This window comes from Chenopodium quinoa, unplaced genomic scaffold (genome assembly GCF_001683475.1).
Source record: "Chenopodium quinoa cultivar QQ74 unplaced genomic scaffold, ASM168347v1, whole genome shotgun sequence".
In the NCBI taxonomy this organism is placed as follows: Eukaryota; Viridiplantae; Streptophyta; class Magnoliopsida; order Caryophyllales; family Amaranthaceae; genus Chenopodium; species Chenopodium quinoa.
The window spans coordinates 131261-145306 of record NW_018743391.1 but is presented as its reverse complement, the minus strand read 5'-3'; the positions used below and the strand labels follow the sequence as shown (position 1 = coordinate 145306).

General features: G+C 32.7%; 2 protein-coding genes across 3 annotated transcripts; one reads left to right on the top strand and one right to left on the bottom strand.

Moving 5' to 3' along the window:
- The first annotated feature begins 1291 nt into the window (after positions 1-1291).
- LOC110738615 (signal recognition particle 19 kDa protein-like) lies at positions 1292-7248 on the top strand. Of its 2 annotated transcripts, none has more exons than XM_021919009.1 (4): positions 1292-1449; positions 1585-1780; positions 1938-2037; positions 6877-7248. In XM_021919009.1, exons 2-4 carry the CDS (start codon positions 1604-1606, stop codon positions 7008-7010), a joined length of 411 nt encoding a protein of 136 aa, XP_021774701.1. In that variant the 5' UTR covers positions 1292-1449; positions 1585-1603; the 3' UTR covers positions 7011-7248. The 2 variants fall into 2 exon arrangements, with proteins under 2 accessions (XP_021774701.1, XP_021774700.1); XM_021919008.1 differs by having other exon boundaries at positions 1294-1449; positions 1596-1780.
- Positions 7249-7385: 137 nt separating this feature from the next.
- Positions 7386-13212, bottom strand: LOC110738614 (1,4-dihydroxy-2-naphthoyl-CoA thioesterase 1-like). The gene is made up of 3 exons (XM_021919007.1): positions 12834-13212; positions 9037-9228; positions 7386-7807 (listed from the first exon to the last, which is right to left on the bottom strand). The coding sequence occupies exons 1-3, from the start codon at positions 13011-13013 to the stop codon at positions 7655-7657; spliced, it is 525 nt and encodes a 174-aa protein (XP_021774699.1). The 5' UTR covers positions 13014-13212; the 3' UTR covers positions 7386-7654.
- Positions 13213-14046: the final 834 nt, after the last annotated feature.

Here is a 14046-nt window from a genome sequence, read left to right as displayed (position 1 = left end):
TTGAAATTAATAAATGAATTCTAAAAATTAGAAAAATAATTTTTGATTAATTTTAAGATAAGAAAATAACTCAAAATGAAATTCTATGTCATAAATTTGGCCAATGAAAACGCATCACTTATGAAGTTATGATAATCATTTTAAAGATGATTATTTTAGAATTGAGGATGTCAGCTTTGTAAATTCCTTTGGTGTTGGTAAGTGAAAAATCATTATTACCAATTTGGTCTTCACTCGAGCTAAGAAGGAACGCTCATTATATTTTATAAATGGTTGCCTGTACAAAGAGAAAGCAACGAATGTTGCTCATGACACCAAATAATGCTTGTTCTAGTGGTAAATTGCCTAGCCCGCTAAATCGGGCCAGGAGAACCTTTGACTAATTTTGGTCCGCTAAGAAATTCAACTAGAGTCTTGTAGATATAGTTTACAATGTTTGGTTAATAATTGTATTGTTAGAAATCTGTAATATCGATTAATGACATCATTAATTTACTTAAGATGAAATCTTGACACATGTAGGTTACTTATCAGCCTTACCTCATCAATCTATACAAGCAACAATTTATTAGGGACCAAAGTTTACACCTACATACCTTCTAGGTATCTACAAATACCACTCTTTAACAACAATAAAAACATAAAATTATTGACTTTTACAGATTATATAGGGTATTATTGGATTGGCAATATATAACAATGAAGGTAGACGTCAGCTGCAGTAGTAGTTGTCAGATGAAGTAGTAGATGTTAGTTGTTGTTAGCTATGAATATATGTAATTAAAATATGAGTGTTCGATAAATAAAGTAGCGATTGAGTAGCTTTTACATATAAAATCAATGTTTTTTCCCCTATAATTATACATTAAATTTTCAATAGCTACATACCTCTAACGTTCAAAAACTAATGTTTTTAAGTTTTGATAAAAGGTATAGAGAGGTTGTTATATACATCCAGGTGTACGGTACACCCACTACATCCAAAAATATTTGTTTGCTCATTTGATAATAAAATGAGTCATAATCATTGAAATGAGCAAAAAAAAAATACCCTTAGATGCATTGTACGCTCTGGTGTATATCATAATTTATACCTCTATCACTAAACACTACTACCACCAGTCCATCACAACATTACCAAACACTCAAAAATTACTGCCGAATTCGCCCATAATCACATAATAGACACCTACCATCTCTAAACACAAGTACCAGTAAGGCAGTAAATTATTTTGACTAGCAAGGTTATTAGAGTAAATTTTTTTCAACCAAACAAGTCGGAAAAAATTGCAAAATCTCTTCCGTTAGAGAATCGGACACCTATACGCCTGTTACGGAATTGAAATTAGAAGAGTTAGAACACACTCTCAGGTCAGAAGTCCATTGTTTTCTCTCTCATACGTTACTTCATCGATCCAACCGGAGTTCATTCTACATTCCCAAATTCCTGTAATTTCCTTCAATTCAATCTCATTTTTCTTTTCAATTTAATCATCGAAATCTAATTGTTAGTTCTTGATCAAACGAGCTGATTTACGATTATCTGTATCATTTTATCAATTTCCTAAAGTTTGATCGAATTAGGGTTTTTACAGAAGAAAAGATGAATGACGAATTGCCCAATGTGAAAAAGTGGGTGGTGTTATACCCAGTATACATCAATTCGAAGAAATCAATCGCCGAAGGTCGCCGAATTTGCACTACCAAAGCTTGCGAAAATCCTACTTGCGATGAAATTGGAGATTGCTGCAAATTTCTCAATCTTCCTTATCACAAAGAGGTTTGATTTTTGTTTTTAATTTTTGTTTTTCGTATTGAATTTTGGTGTTAATTTTGTCAATTTGTTTGTGATTATTGGTTTTTGTATCAATTTTGGTGTTAATTTTGTTGATTTCGTTGAATTTTGTTGGCTGATGTATGTGATATTGTAATTGCAGGCTGAGAAGGCGTATCCAAGGGATTTTATGCAGAGAGGGAGGGTGAGAGTATTGCTAAAACAAGAAGATGGGAGTTTATGTAACCCTGAGATTTCGTCGAGTAAGAATTTCTCCATTGTGCCTTTTGTTAATCGTATTTTGGTTGCTTATTGTATTGATTTTGTAACATGTAATGTGTTTTTCGTGTTCGGATGTAATTCATTCATTGTATGTGGAAATCCCGGTTGAGAGGGTTAAGGCTTTAGACAATTGATGGGATCATTCTGCTTGGAAAATATGGTGTTAATATAGAATTTCAATGACATGATTAATCAATTATATAGAATTGAGGATGGGTGGGACTGGCATTCACACTTGCTGTGGTGAGATGGATCTGTTTGAAACAACTTGAATACCGATGTGGTGGTGTGTGTTTGTGTGTAGAACAATGGGCTTGTTTGAGGATCGTGAAGGTAGATAGTGTGTGTCTTGATGGACCCTTAAAGAGCTGAGAGTAAAGATACAATTGAATTTACCTTTAAGTTGAGATCAAAGGTAGATAGTGTATGTCTTGGCTAATGGAGTTTATTAGAACTTGGATGCTTTTTGTAGGTAAACAGGCATCTATTGTCAATCTTGTCATCCTCTGTGTGATAGTTTCTTTGTTGTACTACTGAGCCATAGATTTAGTGCTCCCATTCTACCATTCCAAGCGTGATTGTGTGAATCTGCTAAAATTTGTTGATGTCATGATCTTTTGGCCAGTATGGTTTTAGTGTTTTACCTCTATTGACAAACAAACAATAAGCATGTGGTGGACTTGGTTTTATGTGCTCTATTTCCAAACTTTCATTACATAGTCCTGGGCAGAGGATAAGTGATTTATTGGGTGAATATTTGAAGTTCCATGTTTAGGTTATAATTTCATACACTGTATACTGAGCACTTCTTATGTATTTAAGGGAAAAGAGTAAACTTATTGGGCTCTGAATTAGTGAATTGCATCTGTAAAGTCTGTAATCCATCTTATACAATGTGATCAGCTTGACAATTTATTGTTGAAAAGTCCTAGAGGACATTTTAGCAAAACTTTTGTTCCTGAGGTTGGAAGTTTAGGGATAGGCTTACCTCATGTTTTTATACCATTTTTTCTGATCAACTGCTATTCCTGATTATCTGACCAAGTGACCAACTGCTTGTTTAATCTTTTGAAGATTGCCCTTTTTTTCCAAAAGTAACCACTTTTATATATGTATATATGCCATCCTACTAATTTTCATACATAGATGTCCAATGTGAATTTATAGCCTTGATTAATTGAGGTTATTAAGGGAAAATCGTCTGCATTGGTTTGGGCATGTAAGACGGAGACCCGAGGGTGCACCGGTATGAAGAGTGGAAGAGTGGGACCATGGAGGGGTTAAACGAGGGAGAGGGAGACCGAAACCGAAAATGACTTGGTTGGAAGAAGTTATGAAGTATATGTACTTGCATGAGGATGAGGTTTTGTATCGTAAGGGCTAGAGGAGGAAGATTTTTGTGGATGACCACACGGAATAATCAAATTTGGTTCATGTAGCTGATCCCACTTATGGGATTAAGGTTTTGATTGATTGATTAATTGAGGTTATTAGTATTCCATTACCAAAAAAGAAAAAATCTTGTATAACTTTTTGTTCCCAAAGAATATTCCTGTAACTTAAAATTAAAACTTAACCTACTCAACCCAAGTGATGTGGACCTTAGCAACCTTAGTTTTAGAAAGCGAGGCGTTAGAGCTGGGGCCTTAGCTTTGTGAGATGCAAAGGCGTGCGCCTATGCACTTTTTTCTAGGCTGCTTCTTGCGCCTTATGCGGTTATGCTCTTATGTGGTAAGGCAAAAGTAGCTAATATGTAAGATAATTTTCTTAAGTAAAACAACCTGTGACTTTGTGACATTCAGATATACTTTAATATTAGAGGAGAGAGAAACCTCATATCCCCCAATCCCATTTGAATAACCCTAGCTATGTATCTTATAGCCCATTCACCTTTTCTCATAATTCTTTGTTTTAGATTTTTTTTTTTTTAAAAAAAAAAAAACTAAACTTATTAGTTTGTACTATACAAAAAGTGTCCTTACCTAGATAAGGCGTGTGTCTTTCCTTGCGCCTAGGCTCCAAGGACTTTTACGCTTAGCACAATCTCATTCTCACGTTTTTCTTTACATCCCATGTGATGTGGGCCCTATCATCCACTTATCTTTCAATTAAAATTTTACTCTTATTTCTCCACTATTTATTAATAAAATAAAAAAATAAAAAATAAAAAAAAAACCTATCCCAGTATCCCAACCCTACTATAACCCTTAATGTGCTTTCCCAAACTTAATAGGAAGTTTACTTGTAGACAATGAGTATTAACTAAGTTTTTAATCTACTCTAGAGAACTTTCAAGAGTCTCATCGATCCCATTATTTAGAAGATATCACCATGAACCTGTTCCATTTTGTAGTATGTATGCTTCGTATTTGTTTAGTCTTAACTTAAATCTGTCAGTGGTCTAGTATGCTTTAGATATTTTCTATTTCAGCCGGAGCTTCGATATCTAAGACCTTGGTTGACCCTTTTAATTGTTTTTACAAGTGACAATGCAACTCTATTCAAGAGGAGTTTGACATGGTGATTGCCATTTTGATTATTCTAGTTCTAGACTGTACTTATTTGGACACTTGGCGTATCTTGGTCTGAGTTGTATTGGGAGAGTTGACATTTTTTGAGTTTTTGCTCCTATTAATCCCAAGCTAGAGTGCTTGGTAATGTCAATTATTTTTGTTCAGTGATTCCTTCTTGGGATCACATGTTCTTTTGGTTTTTGAATCCATTTACATTTAAAGATACCTTTGCTTACTCGTCCCCTTAGAGTTTGCAAGGTTCTTCAACTTCTTTTCATCTAACTACTGGTTTTTGTTGCTTGTATTATAACAGGATATATACTCATTAAGATCAACTTTAATGATTAAATAAAAAAGAAAGCCCTGTACTAAGGAAGTGTACAATAATCCCACTGTTATGTGTGTGATGGGTGGTGGATAAGGTGTAACGTTATAATGATGTTGCATTTCTTATGAATAATTGCTAAAGTGTGGACGTATGTTCTTAAATAACAATTAAAAAGAGAGAATAATGAGACAAGACTCAAGAGCGCTATTTTGAAGGTCTAGGGGCTCTGTGATGGCCTTAGTTTGAGGACCAAGGTGATGCAGAGCTTTGCATGATGGAGAATGGTATCATTAGTTCTGGTCCACCTTAAGTAGCAGAGATAGTATTGGTTGTGTGAGCCTGTGAGTGCAAGTTATTGTAAGATGAACCAAAGAAATGGATTAGGCTAGTGAAATTAATTTCAAATATATGCTGTGAATTTCTTGGCTTAAGGCCCTTTTTGGTACCAAATTAATAAAGGAATGGAAAAGAAAGGAAATGAAGAGATGGGAAGGAAAAACCATTTTAATTTCTAATGTTTGGTAAATGTCAGTAAATAAAGGGAAGAGAAAGGAAACATCTTATATTTTTAATACCTGGCCAAATCCCATCAACCAAGTTACCAAACAAAGCCTAAAGGCGTGTCAATGGTGTCATACTGTCATGTCACAAATGCATTCTATCATTTACATGTGTAAGACATCTTTTGAGATTCTCTTGTACCTCCTCCTCCTCCTCCTCTCTCTATGAACAATCTTGTTTAACAGTAGGTTAGGTTATCATTTTTATAGTGTTCCACACCCCCAAATTAAAGTCCAAATTTATCCAAAATTCTTGTTCTCTAATATAAGTCTAAGTACAGTTTTTTTTTTTTTTTTAAATCCACCAATCCTCACGTCTTTTCTTATACAATTTCAATCATCCAATTCACCCAAATTCTTTTCATTCAACCAAACCCCTTTTTTCATCTTATTAAAAACATGTGTAGAAGGCAAGTGAAACTTTTATTTGGGGATGAGCTGAGGGGGTACCAAAGATTAACAATATGTTAACATTGTAAGCACTTGCAAAAGAATCTGATCTGCAGTTAAATGTTTTGATGGTTTGGGATATGTGTATTTTGCCACACACAATCTGTTTCAGTTTGATTTTTGCATTGGAGTTATAATCATTTTTGTGCTGATATACATAAAATTGCTGTACATTCCAAGAATAAATATAGTACTTACCGTTGTCTAACATTGAGCATTACAAAGATGAGATAAAATTTCCTCAACTTCTCAAGTATGGTCCTGCTGTTGAGGTTGAGGTTGAGGTCTGGATAAAAGCAATTATCTCACAACTTGCCTTGTAATTATTTGACTTTTCTGTTTGAAAAGGAAATCTTCATTTTTGTGTTTTATGTTGATGTTTTGGATGACAATAGCATGATCTTAAAAACTTATTTCACCTGTAAATATATTTGGTATAATAAGTAAAAAAAAAAAAATTGCTTTAGAAGATTTGGTATACAATATACATTATGCTGGACTGCACTGATTCAGCTTTCAACATCTATTGGCTTAGCCTTACAGCGCTTGCTATTCCTTCACTAAATTTATCGGTCTTTCTGACTATTCAATCCACTATAAAATCCTATTTACTGATATTTCTTTTGAACTGAGATAGTCTTCAACTTTCTTGTATAAAAGTTAGGAGCACTTTTTCTTCATTTTCCTCCCACTGCTATTAAACTGCTATGCTCTGACATGGGTCACGATGCCAGAGTGGTTTTGTTGAATGATAAGAAAACATAGGGAACATATTTATGTGCCATCTTACAAACAGAGGAAACTATGCTGGGTGGAAGAATGATTATAATGAAAGTTCGTCCCATGTGCATAGTTTAACTATATTCTTGCTGGAATATATCGATTATGATATTTTCCTTTTACATTGAAATTACAAATGTAAAATTTTCAGCGACTTATTATCTTCACTTTTTGACTGCCGCTGTACAGGAAAGCATTTGATGTTGAAAATTGCAGAAATGGTACCTCGTCATATTGGAAGAACTACAAAGAAGCAAGAACCAACTTCCAGCTCTAGTAATGCACCTGCAAAATCTGGCAAGGGTGGGAAAAAGAAAAAATAGGTCTAATTCATTGCTTTACCAATCCTTCTTGTTCAGCTTTACATTAGAAAATGAACTGTAAGTTGCCAGTTCATATTTGTGTTAAAATGTGATGAGTATTAGAAATTTAGAAGCATCATGTTTATCATCCGGTGATGAAATTCCAGTTGATCTTTGCGATGTCTTTTGCTTATCATGGATCATTTCTGCTAGACTTTTAGCCAATCACAAGCCAATCACAAGAGCTCAATCTTTTCCAGATTTTTTTTCTATATACATGTTTGGTTTTTCTGTCAAGGGAGTTCTGTTTTACTTTGGATGGTATATTTTGAGTTGTTTTTCGCATCTCTAAATATGGAGACCATTGTTAAGAGTATGAGTAACAAAAGATAGATCTTTTGAGAAAGTATAGCATAATAATGTAATAACTTCAGTCAATATGTTTAAATCATTGTTATCATCTTTAAATTACAAAGTCAGAATGATCCACTAGTCCAACTATGTACCATCCCTCAGGCAGGGGATCGGACGAGAGATCATAACAATGGCGCAATGCTGCAAGCCTTCTTGTGTCGTGTGAGTTGGGAGTGATCTGGGTTTAGACCATTTATATATACCAACATGTGAACTTCATCGTCTACAGTGTGTTACTGATCACTTGAAACTCATAACTTGGCATATTTTCGAAGATGTTTGTCTGCATCCTTTGCATGTTCTGGTACAGGAAGGTTGCAAATCAGAGTTACACGGGAAGATGATACCAAGGATTTGCTCTCTGAGTTGTTGGAGTTTGTTTTCCATAGTTGCACTTCCCACACCTGAACAAATGCAATGGCGACATATTTACCATTAGTTACACTTGCATGTTGCGGTCAGTATGTGACTCCCTGACTCTGTATCATATTCATTTTAACTTTTACACTATTTTTATACATAGTAAATTATTTTGACCACTATTAATAACTATATTTAATTAAAAACAATAACTTGTAGAATATTTGTCATTTGTATTAAATTTTACAATTAACTAATCTAAAATGCTCTATTTTTCAACTTTTTACAAATTAGCTAGTTAAGCTCAATAAACTCGTTAAAAAAGCTCTTTTATCGAAAAAATCAAAATACTCTTTAGCTTTTATATGGATTCGAGTATGAGCTCTCTAAACTGGTTAAATTAACTCTTTTTTTTTTTTTCAAAATTCTTTCTTGTTTCACAAAAACATTAAACACCCTCCAAAATATCAGAAGGGCACTTAGTACCATTATTGCTAGACGAATGAGGATGTTTTATTTGCATTATACAATTGGTTGTACCATATAAGATAATTTACGTGATAATTTACGTATGAGACTATGACATGTCGATAGCTAAAGGAAGATTATTCATCGATCTTTAATTTGGCTTCATCATCAATTTAATTTGCACGTTACTAATAACAAACAAAGGTCGTGTTCACAAATACATTCGTCACTTTCATTGATTGGAAGATGCTAACATGTCAATAATTATTCCCACACCTAACCTCAAATTCTCAATTGGTAGATGAGGATGGACTTAGTGGACCTCCTTAATTTTCCCATCCTAGTTAAAGTTCAACGTTTTTTATCATCCTATAATAAAGACTTAATTAAAGAGGGTGGTAGTATGGTAGGTGAAATTTTGCCTCTTATTAAAATGTATGTAAATCAATAAATCAACATCTACCACTAAATATAATTATACTACACTATGAACGTTTTATAAATTTCTTAGTACATCAACATCTTATACTACTATTCACCTAATTGTCAATACCCTCAAAATATTTATTTTAAAACTTTGTATAGATAACGACTCTAAATAGACTAATGATATTCCCATCGTTTCAAGTTAAAATAAGAGATAGGACTCATAGGAAGTTAGATCAGTTGACTAGTTCTTCGACTTTACAACAAGTCATTGAGATAGAGTTTGCTTCATATAATCAATCATACGGTATAAAAGTTGGCCCAAAAGGTCACAAGGACAATAACAAAAGCATAAAAGAAACAAAAGCATAAGAAAGACCTGAATGGTACGGCCAAGTGTGATGGGAACGGCCTCCGCTAGAACTAGGTCACCTAGCTCGGCCCGCTTTACATGGTTGATGCTAAGGTGGATTCCGGCCACTCGCTTTAGCCCACTTGCTAAATGTGCTCCCATGCTCGCCAATGATTCTGATATCAACGCCGATACTCCTCCATGTAACACCTTGAATGGCTGCGTATCCATTAATCGTTAAAGATGACTAACTTATTGAAACTTATAATCAAAATTGTAAGTACTCAAAATTTGAACTTATTTGATGAATTAGATCAAGTTGAATTAACACCTTATAAAGTTATAAGCCATTCATAAACGGTAAATTATTAATAATCCTATACTCCATCACCGGTCTAAAGTTAATGGTTATTGTTTTATGTTTATACCATAATTTGCGTGTATTCATTTTTATTAACTGACGTTTAACTCACTAATAGGAGTCTTACCTTACATCATATAGGTGTAAGGATCGAATCTTACCAAGCAATTGATGTAACGAACTATGTACTCCATCAACAAGATAATTTAAATGGGAAAACTTTTTGGGACAGATAGAACCGCGACACTCATATATAGAACCGCGACATTTGGGGTATGGCATAGCTTGCCATGCCCAAGTATTTCTTTTAGTTTGGCTTTATATCACAATTTTAATTATCGGTAAATTTTAAGAGGGAAAATATGTAAATAAATTTGCATGCATAAATGCTAGTGTGTATCCCTACCTTATAAAAAGTGGAAAGTTGTTCTTATGAATAGTGCACGGACCTTTTTACCCTTCAAAATGTTTATTTACCTTCTTATCTCTTTATAATCCATACCCATTAATGAGTTTTGCGCTTTAATTTCTTATCTTCTTAATCTTTATTCACCATCCCTGAGTAGAAGAAAACCCAGAGAAGATGAAGCACAACCCAAAAGTGCGCCAATCAATGGAGGCTATATTTAATTTATTGCACAACATCTTACGTTGTCAATCTGTCATAGAAAGCGTAAAATAATTTGTAATAATTATTCCCATAAACCATAATTGTAACTCTTTTCAAATTCCGTGCATTAGTTTCCTATTATCAATTCAATTCTAATTAAAACCAAGCTCAAGAATTGCTAGAGTTTGTAACTTGCAAGAGTTTTTTTTTTTTTTTTTTTTTGTTTTTTTTTTTTTTTTGAGGAAACTGATAGTTCTTTTATAATTCCAACAAATTATATACTTGGCTTTCCTATTTTTCCTTAATCTTAATGTCTCTTTCACCTTTAAAAAAAGGTTAGTATTATTGTTCAATGCATTATTTCACACGGCGACTAGCAAGAATTTGAAGTAATAACTACCACCTTGGCAACCAAGCTAATGTACTTTTAGATTGCATCAACAACATCCCTAACTATACTTCGGGTTCTACAGTGGGCTATCAAAGCCATTTCCTTTTCCTAGACTCTACTAAAACAACTTAGCAACAACATGAATAAGTACACAGTGTTTCTTCATACAAGAACACTGCCACATACAACATATTATGCTCAATGTTTGGTTGTAATTGTTGCTTTTGAACCTTTTGTTTGTAACATTTTCAAGGTTATGGTTTAAGAATATTATGCGTTAGGTTAGATGCTTTAGTTGTTCCAATAAACCTTAAAACTATGGCCTAAATTTGTAAGGCTTTAATAAAAAAAAAAACACTTATTTTAAACATAGTAATCGTCCACAACTAAAGTAATCGTTGTTCCACCCAAACACTACCAAGTTTTAGCTATACTTGTGATAATTATGTACACATGTGATAAGTGGATATTGCCATTCCTAAACACAAGCTGAAAAAAGCTAACTCGAAATGGCTAGCCATTTTGCGCGCAACGCGCGCGTTGACTGCCCTAGTTACATATAATTGGCGTAACACTATTTATAAGTGTTTAGTTAAGCTTTTACTCCCTTCGTTTTTAAATATTTGCTATACTTTTCTTTTTGGCCGATTTTAAATACTTATTCCATTTCCTTATTTGAAAATCTTATATAATACTTAATTCATTTCTCTCACCTAATGGGCCCAACATAAAAAAAAATAATAAAAATAAAAAAATTATTAATTTCATATACTATCTCCTTTAATTCTCTCAACTACTTTTGCTTTTTACAATTTTTTAATTTTTTCCTTACCCCACTATTTTATTACTTTCTCCAATTTCTCCTAAAACTCCACGCATACAGAAATGGAGCAAGTATTTAAAAACGGATAGAGTAATAAGATAGGGATTACTTGTATTATGGTAGCTTAGTCATCCGTATGAAAGTAAGTAGTAACAAACAAGTACATACTTGTACATTATTTAGTTTGTAACTTTGTACCCCACATTAAACTATTAGAGTAGCAAGTAATATTCCCCAACTTGTCAAACTAACAATGTGTCAGTAATGCTGCATCAAAGTTCCTAGATATAAATTTGACAATTGTAAAGTAATTTCAAGTGGAGAGTAATTATAAAATCATGTAGTAGGTATAAAGTACTACCTCCATCTTCAAAAAATAATAATAATAATAATAATAACATAATAATAATAATAACATAATAATAAATATAAATAAATAAATAAAATTAAAAAAAAAAACTTATTTGCATTGTGCACATGTTTTTAGAAAGATGAATAATACCAAAATAATGAGATGATAGAGTTTGATTCATTATAGGTGAATGTAAGTGACAAAATAGTGAATTTTTTTTTTATTAAAAGTACAATAAATAGTGAATGTTCATTTTATAAATTAATTTAAATAAAGCTTTATTATATTATCTACAAAAAAAATTGTCTCAAAAAAATAAAGGTTATAATAAAATGAATTAAATAATTTGAGTAGATAAGATGAAATATGACTTTTAATTAATAACTAGAAAATTTGACTTGTTAAATAAAATAAAGCTTTTCCATGTATGTATGAACAAAAATTTTGGGTGAAATAAGACATACTCGTATTTAATTATTTATGACGCACAGAGTATGATATTTAATGTCATAAAGGCTTATGTAACATCTCCTTAAAATTTCTTATGAGACGGAGTATTTTAGGCCACAAAGAAATAAAAAAAAAAAAGATTGCTAGCTAAGTATATCAATATATAAACATGGTATAATTTTGGAACTTTGATCACCAAAAAATTAATCAATTCAATTAAATATCAGCTAATTAATTAACTACTACTCCATATATTTTTATAATAAATATAAATCCAAAGAAAAATTTGCAAATTGCAGCCATTTAAAATTCGTATTTTGCAATATGTAGCCAAATTTTTTTTTTGCAAATTGTAGTCCAAAAGTTCGTATAAATTGTAAATTGTAGTTCAATTCAAGTTTTTCATCGATTAACATGTCAAAAAATCTTCGTTTAAGGTTTTATGGACCATTTTAGTCTTTAGGGGTCCTAATTGAGCTCGGAATTAGCAAAAAAATAATGTAAGTTTAATAGCTGCAATTTGCAAAATATGAACTTTAAATCGCTGCAATTTGTAAATTTTCCAAATCCAAAATACAAAACTGAAAACATTTGGATTTTTACTTGGTAAGATAAATTACCGAAGTATGGTATTACTATGTTACGTGCCAATTTTTTCTAAACAAAGTACTAGTTGTATATAAAAGTAGCAACTTTTTTAGAAGGACAAATAGAAAGAGCCGATAAGAAAGTATCAGCTGAATTATTGCTGAAACTGTCACTCCTAATTTAACCAATTTTTATTCTACAAAATCATCCAAAAATGAAAACAATAAATCAAAAGGAAATTAAAGTTACCTGGCAACATTTGTAGGTGACAAGGAGACGTCCGGTGACTTTAGCGGGAGACACTTCGTCGATTTCGAACCCGATTGCGTGGAGTGGAAAGTCAAGCTCCTCCGTCTTCGATGACGAAGACGGGGATGGGGATGGGGATGGAGAAGAAGAAGATGATGATGAAGGTGGTTGGTATTCCATTTGGTTTTTTCAGCGTTGGCCAACTTTGGAACTTTTTGCTTTTGATTATTTATTAAAGACGGAGGTTGTTGTTGTAAAAAATATAATGTTATTATGTTGTGGGTGTAAATGTGTCATGGATGTGATGGGAGTTTTTTGGTATATTGTGTGTTTTTTGTTTGGTGCATCTTTTTCGGTAACTGTATAATATCCTAAACTTTATTGTATTTTTGTATAGTTGTATTACTTGTATACTTGTAGCTAGGTAGCTGGACTAGGAATGGCAACGGGTCGGATTTGGATCGGATGGACCTTCACCCGCATCCATCCGCACCCGCCATCCGCTCCACCCACCACCCGCTTACCCCATCATCCATATCCGATCCACCCATCATCCGCGGGTGAAATGGATGGATCGGATGCTAAACGGATGAAAGCTATTAAACTTGCAATGAAATTATAATTTACCGAAATCATAATTTATTATCGGAAAACAAAAGTACTACAACCTTCAATAAATGTATAATATTACAGTAGTACACCAACTAGGTGTCAAATTACTCAAATATGTCAATAACATAAAAATGAACTAATGACTAGAACACAATTACAGTAGCAAATTAGCAATGAATTTGCAATGAGCCAAAGAGGTGAGATTTGTCATCAAGTCCCTTTTTTTCTTCAAATATCCATGAAATCGTCATCATCCTACAAGAGTACAAAAAATGTAAGTAAGACCATATAATGAATATTAACACAGAATTTTTTTTAATAAGTTTTGATTATTACCGAATCCAAGTCAACGACCTCGCTACCACTAAGTCCACCACCGCCACTGCTCATATCTAAAGAATCTTCATCTTCTAAAATGGTAGCACAAGCTTGAGCATTTTCCAAAGCAAGACCTTCATCATAAGTTCATAATCGAAAATATACAATTTAGTACATACTACTTTAATGGGAGTAAAATATTATTAATAATAAAAAAAAAAAAAAACAATTAAACATCTTGTTACCTGAATACTCTCCTTGAATCCAATTTTGCAAGCACATC